The sequence below is a fragment of the Lytechinus variegatus genome, chromosome 3 (assembly GCF_018143015.1).
Source record: "Lytechinus variegatus isolate NC3 chromosome 3, Lvar_3.0, whole genome shotgun sequence".
In the NCBI taxonomy this organism is placed as follows: Eukaryota; Metazoa; Echinodermata; class Echinoidea; order Temnopleuroida; family Toxopneustidae; genus Lytechinus; species Lytechinus variegatus.
Genome location: NC_054742.1, coordinates 18,004,939 through 18,021,294, shown reverse-complemented (window position 1 = coordinate 18,021,294; position 16,356 = coordinate 18,004,939). Strand labels below are relative to the sequence as shown.

The 16,356-nt window shown below is 34.8% G+C and overlaps 1 protein-coding gene across 2 annotated transcripts in view; it reads right to left on the bottom strand.

The window, feature by feature from the left end:
* LOC121410379 (cubilin-like) overlaps positions 1 to 16,356 on the bottom strand; it is a 95,898-nt gene that overhangs the window by 53,938 nt on the left and 25,604 nt on the right. For both annotated transcript variants that reach the window (XM_041602422.1, XM_041602421.1), the window contains exons 10-21: positions 8,825 to 8,920; positions 8,129 to 8,440; positions 7,660 to 7,772; positions 6,864 to 7,098; positions 6,229 to 6,413; positions 5,692 to 5,854; positions 4,897 to 5,087; positions 4,115 to 4,274; positions 3,267 to 3,448; positions 2,563 to 2,731; positions 2,052 to 2,274; positions 1,531 to 1,661 (exon numbers count right to left, since the gene is read on the bottom strand). In XM_041602422.1, coding sequence (XP_041458356.1) covers positions 1,531 to 1,661; positions 2,052 to 2,274; positions 2,563 to 2,731; positions 3,267 to 3,448; positions 4,115 to 4,274; positions 4,897 to 5,087; positions 5,692 to 5,854; positions 6,229 to 6,413; positions 6,864 to 7,098; positions 7,660 to 7,772; positions 8,129 to 8,440; positions 8,825 to 8,920 — 2,160 coding nt within the window. The remainder of the gene's footprint in view (positions 1 to 1,530; positions 1,662 to 2,051; positions 2,275 to 2,562; positions 2,732 to 3,266; positions 3,449 to 4,114; positions 4,275 to 4,896; positions 5,088 to 5,691; positions 5,855 to 6,228; positions 6,414 to 6,863; positions 7,099 to 7,659; positions 7,773 to 8,128; positions 8,441 to 8,824; positions 8,921 to 16,356) is intronic.

Sequence of the window (16,356 nt, the reverse complement as noted above, 5' to 3'; positions counted from 1 at the left end):
AGGTGAGTTTTATCTAAAATGTCTAAAAATATGAAGTGATAAATAGTAATAGAACTCTTGATTATACACATATCTCTATCACACTACAAAATAATACTTCAATGTTTACTTCAACTTAAAAGGCCTGGGGTTGGAATCCATCTACCCTCGACATTTTTCACAATAAATCAGTCACACAAAAGTTTTTGACCATGCTGTTCACCAACTTTTTTCCTTTCAATTCTCGCTCAACTATCGATATCAAATTTGCAACGCCCGGATATGTAGTTATGAAATTACACAACATTATTTAAGTGCATGTCAGACCCAAAATTTGTCAAAACTATGAATTCATGTGCCAATCCAATACAAATTGTTTTTAGCCAATTTTATAAATGTATCATTATATATACTTTTACCAGTTAAAATCAATTTCTTTTGACCTTTATGATCAGAATTAAGTGGGCAACAATTGTAATAAAAACCAATAAAAACAAAAACTTGGAATACAAAAAAATATAAGAGAATAAAAAACAAAGTACATAAGAAAAAAATTGTGATACCAAGTTTGTTACATTTGATTGGAATCCTACAGAGAGTCAGTGAACAAAAAATTAGCTGTTTGGGGCTGTATTTATTCGTTTCGAGCAAATTCATTATTTTACTCATGAATTTGCATAATCAATTCATATAAAAAAGTCATATTATTTAAGATAAACTAACCATACAGCATTGTAGATCTCATTGCACACTACTCCTGTGCAAATTTTTATGGCGCTTGTGAGATCAGCGGCCAAGATCTAAGGGGACCGAAATCCATTCCCCCCCCCACCCTGTGAGATGGTCCAAATAACCTGACTCTATTCAAGTTGATGGTTACTATAAAGGTAAATGCCAGCTTTGGTAACGATATCAAAATGAGTTCATACAGAATCCAATGAAATGACCACAAAGTGTCTGTTTGTATAAATAAAGAATATGTGCTAAAGGATTCTGGAAGAAATTGTGTAATTGCTGAGAAATGAGCAAATTAGCACAGGATTCGGGTTAAGCATTGGGCACGACATTCAAAGCAATAATACACTGTCCCACGTGTGCTTATCTGTGTTGGTGATCTTCAGTGTGAATATTTTTTAGCGTAGATTTCAAGATTTCACAAAGTTCAGTTTATGTGACTGTACCAGATCTAGATCCTTGATGATATACTGACACTAAAGTCTGGTTTAACAGACTTTCTCATGAAATTGGTGTTTACTGCAAATACTGGCATTTCTCTTTAATGAAGAAATCAGATAAAGCTACCTTCTACCATCCATCAAATTGTCAATGCATTTCAATGAAATCCAATCATTTTGGTTTGTTATCTATATTTAGGCATAGAATGATAAATTCAAGCCATGTATAGGCCTATATATATAACTTACAGTGATGAAGAAATTATGTTTGATCTGGGATACAACAATGATCACACAAATATGTCAACTCTAGTCAAGACAAAACAACATACTAAATGACCTATGGTATCTAATACATTGTGACCATGGCACTTACATGTTGATGTGTTAACTGCTACATAGGAGGCAGTGAAGCCTTCAAAAGCCACTGATGAATCAGATACAAAGAGAACAGTCATCTGATTGCTGGAAGACATCATGACAGGAGGGGGTGTGGCACCACAATACCTACAAACAAATCAACATAGGAGTTATAAAAAGTATTCAAGATAGGGATAGAAATGTGGTAGAGGAGATGGTATGAACTCATAGGAAATGTGAGACAATGTTAGGAAAGACCAAAAGAACAAGGAAACACTATCAAACAGAAACAGACTAGAGCACTGAGTGAGGGAGGGAGTGGTAAGAAGATCAGGAAGAGAAGTAGAGAGCAAGAAAAATTGAAATACCATGAGAAAGACAGGAAGACAAAAAAAAATCATATTGATCAAATGTGAGCCACATCTGTGAGTGTGAAAATACAGTATGAAGGAAGGGGAATAGCAGTATTGAACTTCACATGAACCAAGCTGCTTCGTAGAGAATCAAAAAGAACTTTAAAAATCAATCAGTAATTACCTTCCAAGTAATGTCACATTTGGGGTGACATTGTCATAGATCTCTACATAGTCATAGGCACAGCTGGAATGACTCTCCAGGTTGAATACATTAAAAGTCAGCTCTATTATCAATCCAGGATCTACGATAATGTTGTAGTTGCAGTTAGCACCGTGGGGGTAGACACTACCATCAGAAGGAGAGCTAAACATTCCAGTATTATCTGTGAAGGTTCCACCACATCCTGCAAATACAAAGGTGATAAGTATGACTTGCACTTCAATAACAATCAATTGATAATTACTATTGGGTAAACAAGATACTGATACAAGTTTGAAAAGCAAAATCATAAAACTTCACAAATGTATTACAAACTATTGATCAAGACAATACATATAGATTACACAAAAGTAACAGTGATATAAACTTCCCAATCAAATCTGCCTCTGACACTGATGTTATATGATTCTCCTAATACTGTTTCTGCAAATTTACTAAACTAAACTAAAGAATATAGCAGACAAAAAAATACCATCGTTGCCTGAGAACTCATAGTCAGCACTGAATCCAAAGTTAGCAACAGATCCATCAGTTGAGAACTTGAGATACATACTGCTTCCAGTGGTAGTAATGGGAGCTGGTATCTGATTACCACATAGAGTGGAGATCAGAGTAGCACTATCAGAGGCACCATCACGTACCTGATAAATATACAGATTATCATTATTCACCTGGCAAATTCATATAGGAAAAACATTAATGATACAATACTATGAATAATGAACAGATTGGAAAGAAGACTTGCTGGATATTTGTTATCTCACTATCATTTTCATTTAAAAACAAGCTTATATGATTTTCTACATGTTGGGTTCCATAGGTCCATTAGATAGTTCACAAAATGAAAACCAGGACAAAATTTAAATGATTGAACATCCCAAGATATTGATTTATTTTGTCCTTGAACTATACAAAAAAATGAAGAAAAATCAAATGACATATATTTGTACACATTTAGGAAAGTTTGTTGTATGAAAAAGAGGCTGTAAAGTGTAATTTCTTTTGTTGGAAGTTTTCCTATGATACTCTATAAATAACACAAAAATACAATACTCATACATTTCACGACAGTAATATTCACCTTTCTCAAAGAAACTTGTGCAATTACACTCTGCAGAGTGGGTTTGGTGCATCATTAATCATATCTATTAATAATATTATTATCATAATTCTTACCTCGATGTAATCATACAAGCAGCTATCATGACCTTCAATATCAAAGAAAGTAAAGGTAAGAGTAACAACCTGGCCATCCGCAGCTGTGATTACATACTCACATGACTTGTCATGTGGGTAAGTATTAGGGAAGTATGGAGACACAATGGTTCCAGGAGATTCAGTGTATAGACCCCCACAAGCTGCAAAACAAAAACAAATCAATTCATTTTTTATTTTTTCCATTGTCAAATGCATAACAAGAAAGGTTGTAAATGATAAGGCTGTAATTCATCCAGGACTCAGCATCTTTTGCCACTTTGAAATGGAGGTGAACACCTCTTTCAAAGGAATAAATATATCAAATCAACTATATTATCAATTTTCTTTAATCAATTCCTAATAATAAGTGTGGTACTGAAGAGATAGTGAGATATAATAAAACATTTGGAGAATGAACCTAAGAAGAAATCTCTCCTAGCAAATGACACAGCACACAAACAAAGATATACTCAATGTTTCATGGAGTGTGACTGAACAATTCTTTTTTTTTGTTGGGGTCGGGAACAACTCAACACAACAATTAAGAAAATTGAATTGAACCATCTATCTTGGAATACTTGGGGTATAAGATGACACCATTTCCATTATGATCTCACAATGGGTGATTTAATGTTCTAAAGTCTTCTAGGACCACCTCTGGGAGAGGAAACTATGTTTTCATTCATACCTGTACGGTATAGCACACTTGTCACATATTTTGAATCATTTTATCCTATTTAAGTACAGACAAATTCTGAACTATCATGGCTGGAGGTATGTAAAGAATCTGTGCTACATAGATTAATGTTTACATATTATATCCTCACCAACTTCATAAGTAGCCCTAAAACCACCAGCATTGATAGATGCATCTGATTGGAAGAGGATCCACATTGTGTTTGAAGATGATGTGATTGGCCCAGGAATATCAGCAGAACGACAATAACGTCCAATGAAGGGAGAGTTCTCATTAAAACCATCACGAATCTATGAAAAAAAATGAATGTATGTTGTTACTGATAGAATGGATGAATTCCAAATACTGCTTAGCAAATTTTGTGAGTTAAATGATCATATAAAACCTATAATAAATCACAGAGAATGATAACAATTATTATAACATGACCACATAACTTTTGACCCCTACTAACACCAAACTCAAACATCACCAATTCCTGCTGCTACTGTGACTAGGATATTTTCCAATAACACATGATGTCAGTATAAATTTCCCAAATCCTGTAGGTGTTGCAGAGTTATCATGGAACTGCCATTTTGCAACTACTGCAACTACAATAATCTTACTACATACATGTTTAGTACATCTTCATCACCAATACTGTTGCTATTATATTGCTGATATTATTGCTGCTACCACTCCATGCTCTTCCACCATTTGGGGCCCATTTCATAAAGAGTTACAACTGTTGTAACTTTGACATTATGGCAACTACCATGGAAACAAAAATCAAGATTGCCATGGTAGTTGCCATAATTGCAAAGTTACAATAGTTGTAACTCTTTATGAAACGGGCCCTAAATCCTTCACTCACCACAGCCTCCAACATCATTACAGCTACGCCACTGCCAATATATGTCTCATGCTTACCTCTACATAGTCATAAACACAGTTAGTTGACTCCTCAATGAGTAGATCAGTTATAGTTAGTGTAATGACTTCTGTTGATGGTACTTGTATAGTCCAGATACATTGTTGGTTGTGATTATAAGGGTTAGGGTAGTTAGGGGAGATAATGATACCACTATCAGCAGTTAAGGCACCTCCACAACCAGCATCAACTGTGAGGTAATGTCGGATAAAGAAATCAAAGAGAATTCTTACGATTGAATATTTAAAAAAAATTTATGTGTACTAATCCAATATAAATTTGGTTTTTAAGCTAAAATTTATGAATGTATGATTGTTTTTGTTTTTACTTATCATAATCCATTATATTTATGCTATTCATGATCATAAAATTTTATCAAGAAATTACATGGAAAAATGAAAGATAAAAAAAATTTAGTGGGTCAAGTTCATATTTATGAAGATGGAATCTTAATAAAATGACAAAATAGAGTGAATACCAATTTTTAACACAATGCTAAATCTGAATTTGGAATAGTGTTTTCTTACAAAGAAGAAAGAAAAGGAAGTCTTTAAAAAAAATCTTATTTTAGAAAATCTTATCAAGAAATTGACTTTTCAAAAGCTTTTTTGTAACTTTATTATCATAATGATAATACATTTCAAGGCAAGCATCATAAAAAAAATGCATCAAGTTAATCATCATTAATTTACTACAGTTGGCTGGGACAGGGATCTAATGTTGAACTGAAGAGTTAAGAGAACATTAAAAAACCTGATATTAAAGATAACAATTATTCCTATCTACATTCTTACTTTGACTAGATGTATATGTGAGCTGGAAGCCAGTATCTGTTTCTGATGCATCGCTATGGAAACGGATGAAAGCATATGGTCCTGTCGTATCAACAGGTGGTGGTGTTTGACTGCTGCAATATGTACCTAGCAATGGATCAGCTTCATTCAATCCATCAATGATCTAAAACATAAATCATCAATGGTCAAATCATTTGTTATATGTACACAAAATGATCTCACAGTTATATCAACAATGCAAGAAACAAAATATTCACATGTATAACAAATCTCAACAGTGGTAAAGCCTTCAAATGTAACATTTAAGATTTTACTACTTCTTTCTTAATGGAAAACCAAAACAAGAAATGTTACTAAGTATTAATGCATAAATGCACCCCCTAGAACAAATCCACAATATGCCATCTTGAAAAAAGTAAACCAATGTCTTTACCAAGTTTTAACATATTTTCCATATTCAATCTGTTTTTATTACATTTTAAGTGAAATAGGATATCTTTTTCAAAAATGACACAAAACTCTACGACAAATTTTTACCTTGAGATAATCATAGTCACATGAAGGATGGGATTCTAAATGAAGATCACCAAATGCAATGGTGATATAACGGCCTGCATCCACAGTGATAGTCCAGACACAGTCACGATTGACAGGGTAGTCACCGGGATAGCCTGGTGATTGTAGGTTGCCATGGTTATCACCAATCAATTGACCACCACATACTATAATCCAAGAAGAAGGCAATGTAGAGGAAAAAGAACAATGGATATTTATTTTGTATTGTGTAAAATGTAATCTTAGATGCAGAATATATCTCAAAGAAGATGATGTCATGATGAGAAAGAAAGAAGCTTGATGTTTAATAAAGACTGGTTGAAAAGTGTAAGATGCTCAAAACAATGGCGGGTTGAAATTCATTACTGCATGAATATCAGCATCTCTTTCCTCTACCCCATCCCGCAATAAAAAGAAGAAAATTGCTTAATTTATTAAAGTAATGATGATGACCAACTTTGGGAGAAGGGGCAGGCATCCTTCAATGATGAATATATCACTACTTCAACTCTCTGAAAATATATCACTAATAGACCTCTGCTTTCCAGCAAATCATAAAACCAGACCGCCTAAACCTTGTACTGAAATAAAAATTGAATATAAGAGAAGGAACTAACCTGGATCTCTGGCATTCCATAGTATTTTAAAGCCTCCACCATTGACACTGATATCACTAAAGAACCAGATATACAGTGTATCATGAGTAGATGTAATATTAGCAGGAGCATTTGAACCACAATACTTTCCAATGGGATTAGCTGCTGCAGATGACCCATCATTGATTTGGAGAAAATCATAATTACAATCTGGATGTTCTTCAATGTCAAATCGCTCAAAGAAAAGACTGATAACCTGAAAAAAAAAACCAGAGCTCTTCATGACTTCTAAACTGATGACACATGAAGAACATCAGTGTTTATAATTTCCATGTACATAGTGTGAAGAAGAATGTCTGTCATTCACAATACACTTTTCAATATAATTTTAAATAGCCCTTCTTAGATTATTCTGAAATGAATTATGATATTCATAGCCCGAAAGATTTTATTAAAAGTTTGAGTGAGAGTAAATCCTCTCATCTTCTATCACAACTTGTACTGGAACAATCTCAAAATTCAACCCAACGTTTTTTTTCCTTTTTTTTTTGCTTGTTTCAAACCAAGTAGCTTATCCATCAAATTCATTATGGATACAAAGGTAACAACAACATAAACATTTTGTAAGAGTATTTCAAGTGAATCCCCTAACAGTGCAAGGAAGTGTGACAAAGATAAATAGTAAAGCTCATTTGAATTGAGCAAGATGGCTCTGATAAGAAAGTATTGATTATTGCTCCTCAATGGTGTATATTGTTTAAACCAGTTCAGGAAATTTTCAGACAAACCTCAAATGATGTTGATCATTAATATTTACCTTATCATCATTTGTATCAATAACCCAGGCACAGCTAACTCCATGAGGGTATGCCTGCCCTTCACCAGGAAATTCAAAGGAACCAGAAAGACCAGTGAGGTAAGCTCCGCATGCTGTAAAACCAAAATAAAATTATCACAAAAACTAATTAAGGAAGATTTTTAAATTCAAGTACCAGTAAATAATTTATTTTTATAAATGATTGTAAAACTAGCTAATCACTACATAGTGGGCCAGTGCAAATGGTAGTCTGCACCTGGAGGTTCATGAAATCATATTAACTGATGTATCTAGGTGGGGGTTTATTTAATAATAAATTTATAATGATGATTCCCAATACCTGCAGTATTTAATGCTTGTTGAATATTCTTGAAAAAAAAATATATTGTTGGGATCTTTTAGAACACAACATTTGGGGGGGGTGAATTCTTGTTTGCACTATGGCTGATTTCACGGAATACGACCTTACCAACACTTGTATCTGTGCAGGTATCTCCAGTCCATCCAGTTGGACATTGGCAGACAAATCCATTGACATCATCTGTACATGTTCCTCCATTCTGACAAGGATTAGTTGAACAATCATTGATATTCACATCACAGTTTGTGCCCGTCCATCCAGGATCACAGATACAAATGTATCCAGAACCTGTGTACTCACAGCGTCCATGAACACAGGGATTGTCATTACAGGATGTACCTGATGCACTGCAGCCCCCATTACCAATACCTGAACCAGTGTACCCACTGGGACAGGTACAAGTACGACCATCAGGAACACCTACGATCAAAACAAATATTGACTGGGATTTTACACAGAGACTTGCTTTGTATCATTTTTTACCTGTAGAAATCAGTAAGTAATTGATAGTCAAGTGTGTGTCCAATCTCAATTGATGTTTTTTTTTATTTCCAGTTATTAACTTCATTGAAGCATAGAAATATTAAGATATCTATTAATAGATCTACTAATACTTTCATGCTTGATGTGAATTCAATATAAGAGCACTTTACAAATAATTCTTTTTAAAGAAAAGCCCTAATATTTCTCAAGTAAAATTTATTTAAGTAATGAATCCAAAATTGAATATTGGGCATCTGAAGCATAAAATTAAAATTACGGGATATTCTTAGAGGAATAATATAATTTTTTAAGAAAGCTTACCTGAATTTTCTTGACAGGTTGCTATTGGGTCACATCCACCATTATTAACATTGCAGATACCTACATATGTACATGTTACACCATCTCCAATATAACCTAAATAATGCAATAAGGAAGAAATCATTCTTATAATCAAGATATCTTTCAAACAAAACTGCAGTGATGAACATTTTCCTTTTCAACCAGCTGAATTGCATTTAAAACAGATTTAAAAAAAAAGAGATTCATGGAATGTTGAGAATTTAAAAACATTGAAAACATTAATGCTTTGAAAATCCTCATAAGTCACAAATGATCATTTTCAAACTATTCTGGCACATATTTAGCCTTAATTGTCTCTTTGGACATGCATATATAGGCCTATATATTGAACAGATAATCTCTTTAAAGCAAGACACACATTACATGTTTGATATAATGTATCATGAACAAAGATAAAATGTACTATTATAAGAATAAGGTAAGCAAAAAAAAAAAAAAAAAATTTTTTTGGGGGGGGGGTGGAGAGGCAGGTGGTTTTGTTAATTTGTCCATCAAATACTGGGAGAATTCAGTGATATGACAAAAAAAAATTTCCCAAATGGGAGGGTCTCCAATGCATTAGCATTCTCAATGTTAAATGGTACATCATATGCTCTAATAATAATACTATTATTGTAATGTACTTTCTTCTGTCCATTTTTTAACTTCCATTAATCTTATTCCTTGGTTTTTTGTTTCTACACAAGGTACATGTAAATTGTTCAAAGGGCTTATTTGTCCTATAATGCCATAGGCCTATCTAATTTCCTATTCTAAAAAAAAATGAAGAACACAGAGTGCATCTTGACAAACATCAAGATACAAAACCACACCAAAGCTCAAATCAACCAAATAACTGGGCACATTACTGTTATCTGCAATGTCATCTAAAAAAAAATCGAACATGTCAGAAATATATATTTTAAATTGATCAATCCATATATGACTGGAAAATTCAATTTTTGGTCGCTAAACAAAGTAAAGTCATACCATTCAATGTTTTTTTTTATTACAAAATGTCTCGTACTATTTTACATTTTTCTTTTATTTCTCATATCACATGTGATCCTTGCAATTAGTGATGCATTTTTTCAAAATTCATTACTAAATAAAAGTTTTCAATTCAATGTTGGGAGAATGCATACAATTAACCTCATTTTTTTCTAAAGCATTATTCTCAGCACAGAATTTGACAACCAAGACTTAGATATCAATTAAATGTTTAAGTGGAAGTAAACACAAATATTGCAATGAAGCTCAATGAAAAACAAGACACGCTATTTAGCAATGTCACAAATGAAGAAATCATTAAAGGTATACGTGATTATATGTAATAGACCCTGGGATGAAAAAATCTTCTGAAGGAATGCACTGGGCATTATCTCAGATCTTATTGTTTAGACTGCCACTGAATTCAAACAAGTTTGCACTTAGGCTCAGCCATTCATTGTTTGTTGTGTTATGTAACATATATTATTACCATCTATCTGATGTGATTTAGGTTCATGTAAGTAATCTATCTGGTGGCTGGTACAGAGATGGTCATAAAAATGTGCTCAATTCTTCTTTTAAAAGAAATATAAACCAAAAGTTCAAAAGAAGGTTCATGTAAGTTATCTATCTGGTGGCTGGTACAGAGATGGTCATAAAAATGTACTTAATTCTTCTTTTAAAGCAAATATAAACCAAAAGTTCAAAGGATGCAAAGAGAGCCTATGGAGCTTTATAGATACATTTACATAGCGCTTCATATTTAAAGAGGGTGGATAGTTTTGGTAAATCCTCAAAATCTGCTTGTCACCATTCTAATTAATTTCTATGTGATATGAATGCTTATGCCCTAAAACAGTCATGATGTGGATGACATGAAATGAAATGGTGTTTTACATAGTTAATTTTGCAATTTCCCTTGTAATTTAACCCTGTCGGGTATCCCAGAATTATCAAGCTGACGCGCGATCTCCGGCTAGCAGGTTGCGAGCTGCCTCCCTCTATCACCGAAATCCATGCATTATTTTGCATACACTGCCTCGGCCTCCAGCTGCAGCTAGCATGGCTAGCGCTCTGCAGTATACACGCACCACCGCTTGAGCTACGTACGCGGGAACAAAATGTAGTCCGCTGAAAAGAGGAGTTGTCCAGTCTATAGTCACTCAGGTTTGCTAAGCCCGTTTTGTATACGCACTATTTATTCGATGATAATTCCGATGCATAACGTGACAACAAACGGCAGAGAAGAACAAAAGAAAACACTTGAACGATACGTACCTCACTGAACTTAGTCTTATAGCTAATGCACCTTGATTTCCTATTCCTTGGAAGTTAGATTCATTGCCAATCGACGACTAAACCCCGACGATAAACAAACCCTCATCATCCCATTTAAAAAAAGTGGAACCACGATATATGCTACAATGAGTGTATTTGAATAACTGGTCTCTAATTGCCAAAAGACGGGGGCAATTTATATTTGGATATGTTTTTACGGGAGTGTTTACTCGCTAAAAACAATTAGAAACAAACCATCACTGGGTGGATTGTGTCTGAAATCATAAACTACATGAAGTTGTTTTCATGTGTAACAGCTCTATGGGTGTACTATGCATGGGAATTGTGTTGATTCGAGAGCAGACGAACTTTACGTAATAAGGTCATATACTGCTCGTCCAGACGAGGTCATGCAGAGTTCAATGCTTGCATTATGCATCGGTCTACTGGAAAGGCCTTATATATACACATGTATATGGGTTTATGTATGCGTTATATGCACGGTTATGTTCCTACACTACATGCATGTATACGTGTCCTCTGCAGAAATAATTCAATCGAGGTTATATAATACCAAGCTTCAAATGTGGAAATGGAATGTAACTTGATAAAGTTCTGTATATAGTGTCATTTGAGTTTAGTATATTTTCCATATTTTGATGGATGATTTTCACATACGTCCTAGAATTAACATAAGCTACTAACTATATGAGTAAAAACTTTGTGGGTCCCGGGGATTCGATGTCCATGTATAGACATGTTTCATGACTGGCGATAGAAAAATGACACGACTTTATTTTGGATCGCAAAAGTGTTATCTTTTATATGCATGATCTCCAAATGTGAGGGATGATGTTTAGGAATTTACATTCTCTACAAAGAGCGACCCGAATATAGGCCTTATGTTTTGGGTTTTCCTCTTTTATTTCATTTGTGCGGGGCTTTTTTCGGGGGGGGGGGGGGTCACGCTCGCTTCTTTTAATCATTGTTTTTGTACCCACCGTAAAGCACAGCGGTAAAGTGCCAATTCGTGTTGCCAAATCCACTTCGATCGTCATTTCTTCTTCGTCTATCACAGTGACCAAATCGTCTCATAAACAATTTGGTCTATCCTCATACCCATTTTATTTTCATTCATTTCATAACCAGTTGGTCTAATACCCATTTCATTTTTATTCATTTCTACCAATTCACACTTTAGTCCAATTATTAGACTAAATACGGGGGTATATGGACTTTAGATGGGTATTTGACCTGACTGGTTATTAGACAAAACAGTGAGTGGACGAACTGATGATGGTAGACCCCAGTAGACCAGTTCATAATTAGACGAATTGGCATTATAAAACCAACTGAAAAAAGACCAGCACATGCAGCCGCGGCGAATCCGCGAGCGAGTAAATTGAAAAAAAAAACGGAATGGGCCTTGTACAAAGCAGGGAAGACCGCTCCATTCAAGTCACAACTGCACGAGGGGAAATTGAGATAGAAAGAAAGAATGCAATGAAAGAAAATAGAGATTAATAGATAAAGAAAGAAAGAACTGAAGGAAAGGGAATAACTGGATCGCGTTGTCAACAAGGATGACTTCAATCATTGCAGTATAAATTCGTTGTTGTTTTTTTACAAACAATCCATAATAAAAAACAATTTCAACCTCTCATTATAAAAGGGAGAAATATATTATCAGAATTGTCCATGCATCTGACTGCTTTCATGAGAGAATAGCAAAAAGTTGTGTTGCAATCGATAAATTGCAACAAAATTTTAAATAATGTTAAAATAATACTTTTTACTATATATCATTACATATCATATATCATTATAAAAACACTTTCTTTTTTAATATTACTTTGTTCAACTACACGACTTACAAAATCGCCACTCCTCAACCTCTTATACGGACCAAGCAAAGAGCGAGGAAAAAATAATCAAAATAAATTACCGACATACAAGTATAATTAAATGACAAGATCTCTGACTTTATACTCGCCTATATATTCCATACGTCATCTTTTATGAAGTGAGAAAGAGCACGCGTTTGATTTTTTTTTCATCATGAACAGGATAGGTATACATTTGAAATTTGTTGACGTTTTGGCACAATGGAATTCTAACAACTTGTTGTAATCATGAAAAGGACAGGATATAAAGCTAAACGATAAACGCGAGCGCGAAGCGCGAGCAGCGGAAAAAAGATGAAATTCTGACTTAAAAATAGAACTCTCAATTCATGCTTTGTAAGTCATGAAATCTGGGCAATTTGGTTTCTTCCTACATATATAATGCCAGCGCGAACCGCGGGCAGAAAAATTTTAATATTTAACCGATCTCAATAAATTAGTGCGAAACGTGAGCTGAAAATATTTGTTCTTCTTCCGGTCTGAACAAGGGGTAATTTAAGCACTATTTCAAGCACTATATAGCAATATTGAAAGCTCAAGCTCGATGTCCGAGCTGAGATATGTTCTGTATATTGACTTCAGTACTTGATATTTTTAGTTCTATATCATCCTATTGAGCAAGATATGGGTCATCGAACAAGCAATACGAGCGCTTCGCGCGATCGAAAATAGAGGCATGAAAGATTTTTTTGTTAAGTCTTCCCATCGTCTTATCTATTCACTCGTCTTCCTTCTTTTATTTTCCTTTTCTTTTCTCCTCTCTTTAACTTTTCCCCGTTTTCTTCTTTTGCTCCGCAAATAGGAGCGGGGGAATCGTTCCCCTCTCCCCCTATAGATTCGCCTATGAATTCAGATAACATATATAAAATGCTTTTGTTGTTAATACAATTTTACTTTTGCACCATCGAATGGAGAGAGGGCCTAAACATTTGCATTTATTCATGGCTCATGAAATTACCCGAAGATATCGGCAAGTTCACTTATCATTACAGATAAATGTGTAACTATTTCAAAACAGACTTGTCAACTTCAGAAAAAAGGTATAACTGAATTGGAAAACAAATTTTGTTTTTCTTTCTTTTGTGTATTTCTGTGTTAACATTTTTTTTTATTGATTTCATGTATTTTTATAAGATCGATTTTTTTTCTGGAGATATACTGTTTTTTCGATGCCCTCAATATAATGGGGGGGTGCGATTTTACAAGCCATCCCCACCTGAATTCTTTTGGGGTATATTTCCCCATCTCCACCCCCCCCCACCGATCGACACTCATGGCATATCATCTTTGGCGGATCCAGGCAGAGACGCACCCCGTATATTTTTACAGTTGCTCATAGAAGACATAGGCTTACAAATATTTTTTTCATTCATTCATTTATTTATTTGTTTATTTATCCATCTTTTCCCGGTTTTTTTAACCAATGCTAGTTTCTTGAGTATACATGCTTCTCCAGAGAGTCCCGCACGATATAGCTAAATCTACGAAAATTGCCACCTGCATCCCCTCTTTTGTAAAAAACTTATTTCTACCCCTTGTTTCAATATCCAAAATGATATTGTTTTCTCCTTCCTATTCTATAAGCTAAAAAACCTATACGAATGGCCATTTTAAATTAACGAGCTTGCCTAACTGTTAGGCAAGCTCATTAATTTGAAAATGGCCATTCAACTTCGATATCACTGAACATTAATTTCATAAATTATTCTGACCGATCGTTCTTTGGTAACTTAATTCACCAGAATCATTGCCATGATTGATAAGAAAAGGGGTTCTCCTACGCTGTCCAAAATAATGGCAGGGGATGCGACCAATTTGCATCTTTCTAAAACTCTGAGCGGAAATACAAGCCGCTAAAACTAGCCCCTTCATAGAGGTTCATGTATATTGACAATTATTGATAGATTTGATATTGAATGGGATTACATAAACTGAAAATGTTCTGTAATGAAGACATGCAGGATAATTAAAAATTGGGCATTGGCGAATCCAGGGGCGAAGTGACCGCTGACCCGAAGTGGTGTAGCTACGGGGAGGAGGCCTGGGGGCACGTGCCCCCCCTGAAAAAAATTGACAGAGCAAAAAAAAAGGGAGAAAGAAAAACAAAAAGGGAAAACAAGAAAGACAGAAGAAGAAAATAAGAGGAGGAAGACGAGTGAATGTAATAATGTGAGGAGACTTGCAAATCTTTCATGTTACCATATAAAAGTTTTGCTTGCGCTTGGCGCAAGAATTGCCTGTTCGAATAGATTAATATCTTGCTCAATAGGCTGATATGGAGCAAGTTTTGAAGTCAATATACAAAACATATTTTAGCTCGGACAACGAGCTTTCATTTTTTTCATTTACAAATTTAAGTGCTCTGTAAAATATCAATTTTATGGTCTATACATATCAGCATTTTAAGCTAACGCTGCGTGGTCACATTCTTTGATTTGCCAAGTTCATATTGTATACTTGTATTCCATAATGTTCCATTAAACAAATGTATTCAGAATGTTCAAATTCTAGGTCTAAATCTTAAACATGCGCGATAGCCTGCACTTAAATTATCCAGTTTCACATCAGAATATCAATAATTATCACGAAATGTAACCATGAACAGGATGATTCTTGCACGAACAAAAATCGGTGCGAGCGCGAAGCGCCAGCCCAGAATTTGTCATTTTCTAGCCTAAAATGTATTTTGTTTTACTTCAAACGGGGCATTAATTTTGTAAGGCACATTTCAATTTGAAAAAATTATATTTTTTTTAGTGGAAAGGGTGGCAAGTGCTCCACTCTCCCGGTAATTTCGCCACCCCAGTCCGAAAAAAAAACCAGACAAGCTCGCGCTTAGAGCTCGCACTTGTACTTGGATTTTATATCCTTTTCATCACAACATGTCAAACGTTCGATTGGGGGTCAGTATAAATAGTTATTAGATTCCACGGCATGATTGCAAAACAAGCTAGTATGTATAGGCCTCCTCCAATGTACTATTGTCAGGTTTGAATACAAACAATATCAGCTCGCGCTTCGTGCTAGCAGCGATACGCTAGCTCTTCGTGAATTCCTATAGCTTGTATAAACGGTCGTCAAATAAATTTCCATTTCCATGTTCAGGGGCCCGTTGCAGAAAGAGTTGCAATCGATCGCAACTCAAAAAATCATGCCCAACTTGATTTTCAACCAATCAACAGCGCGCATTTGGGACTTGCGTTTGATTTTTTGACTTGCGTTTAAACGCAACTCTTTCTGCAACAGGCCCCAGGTCATTTTATATGGCTATTTTATAGCGCAAGAAGCGCGATCAATATCAACTGACTCCCGACTTGTTTTATATCGCCCCCCCCAGCC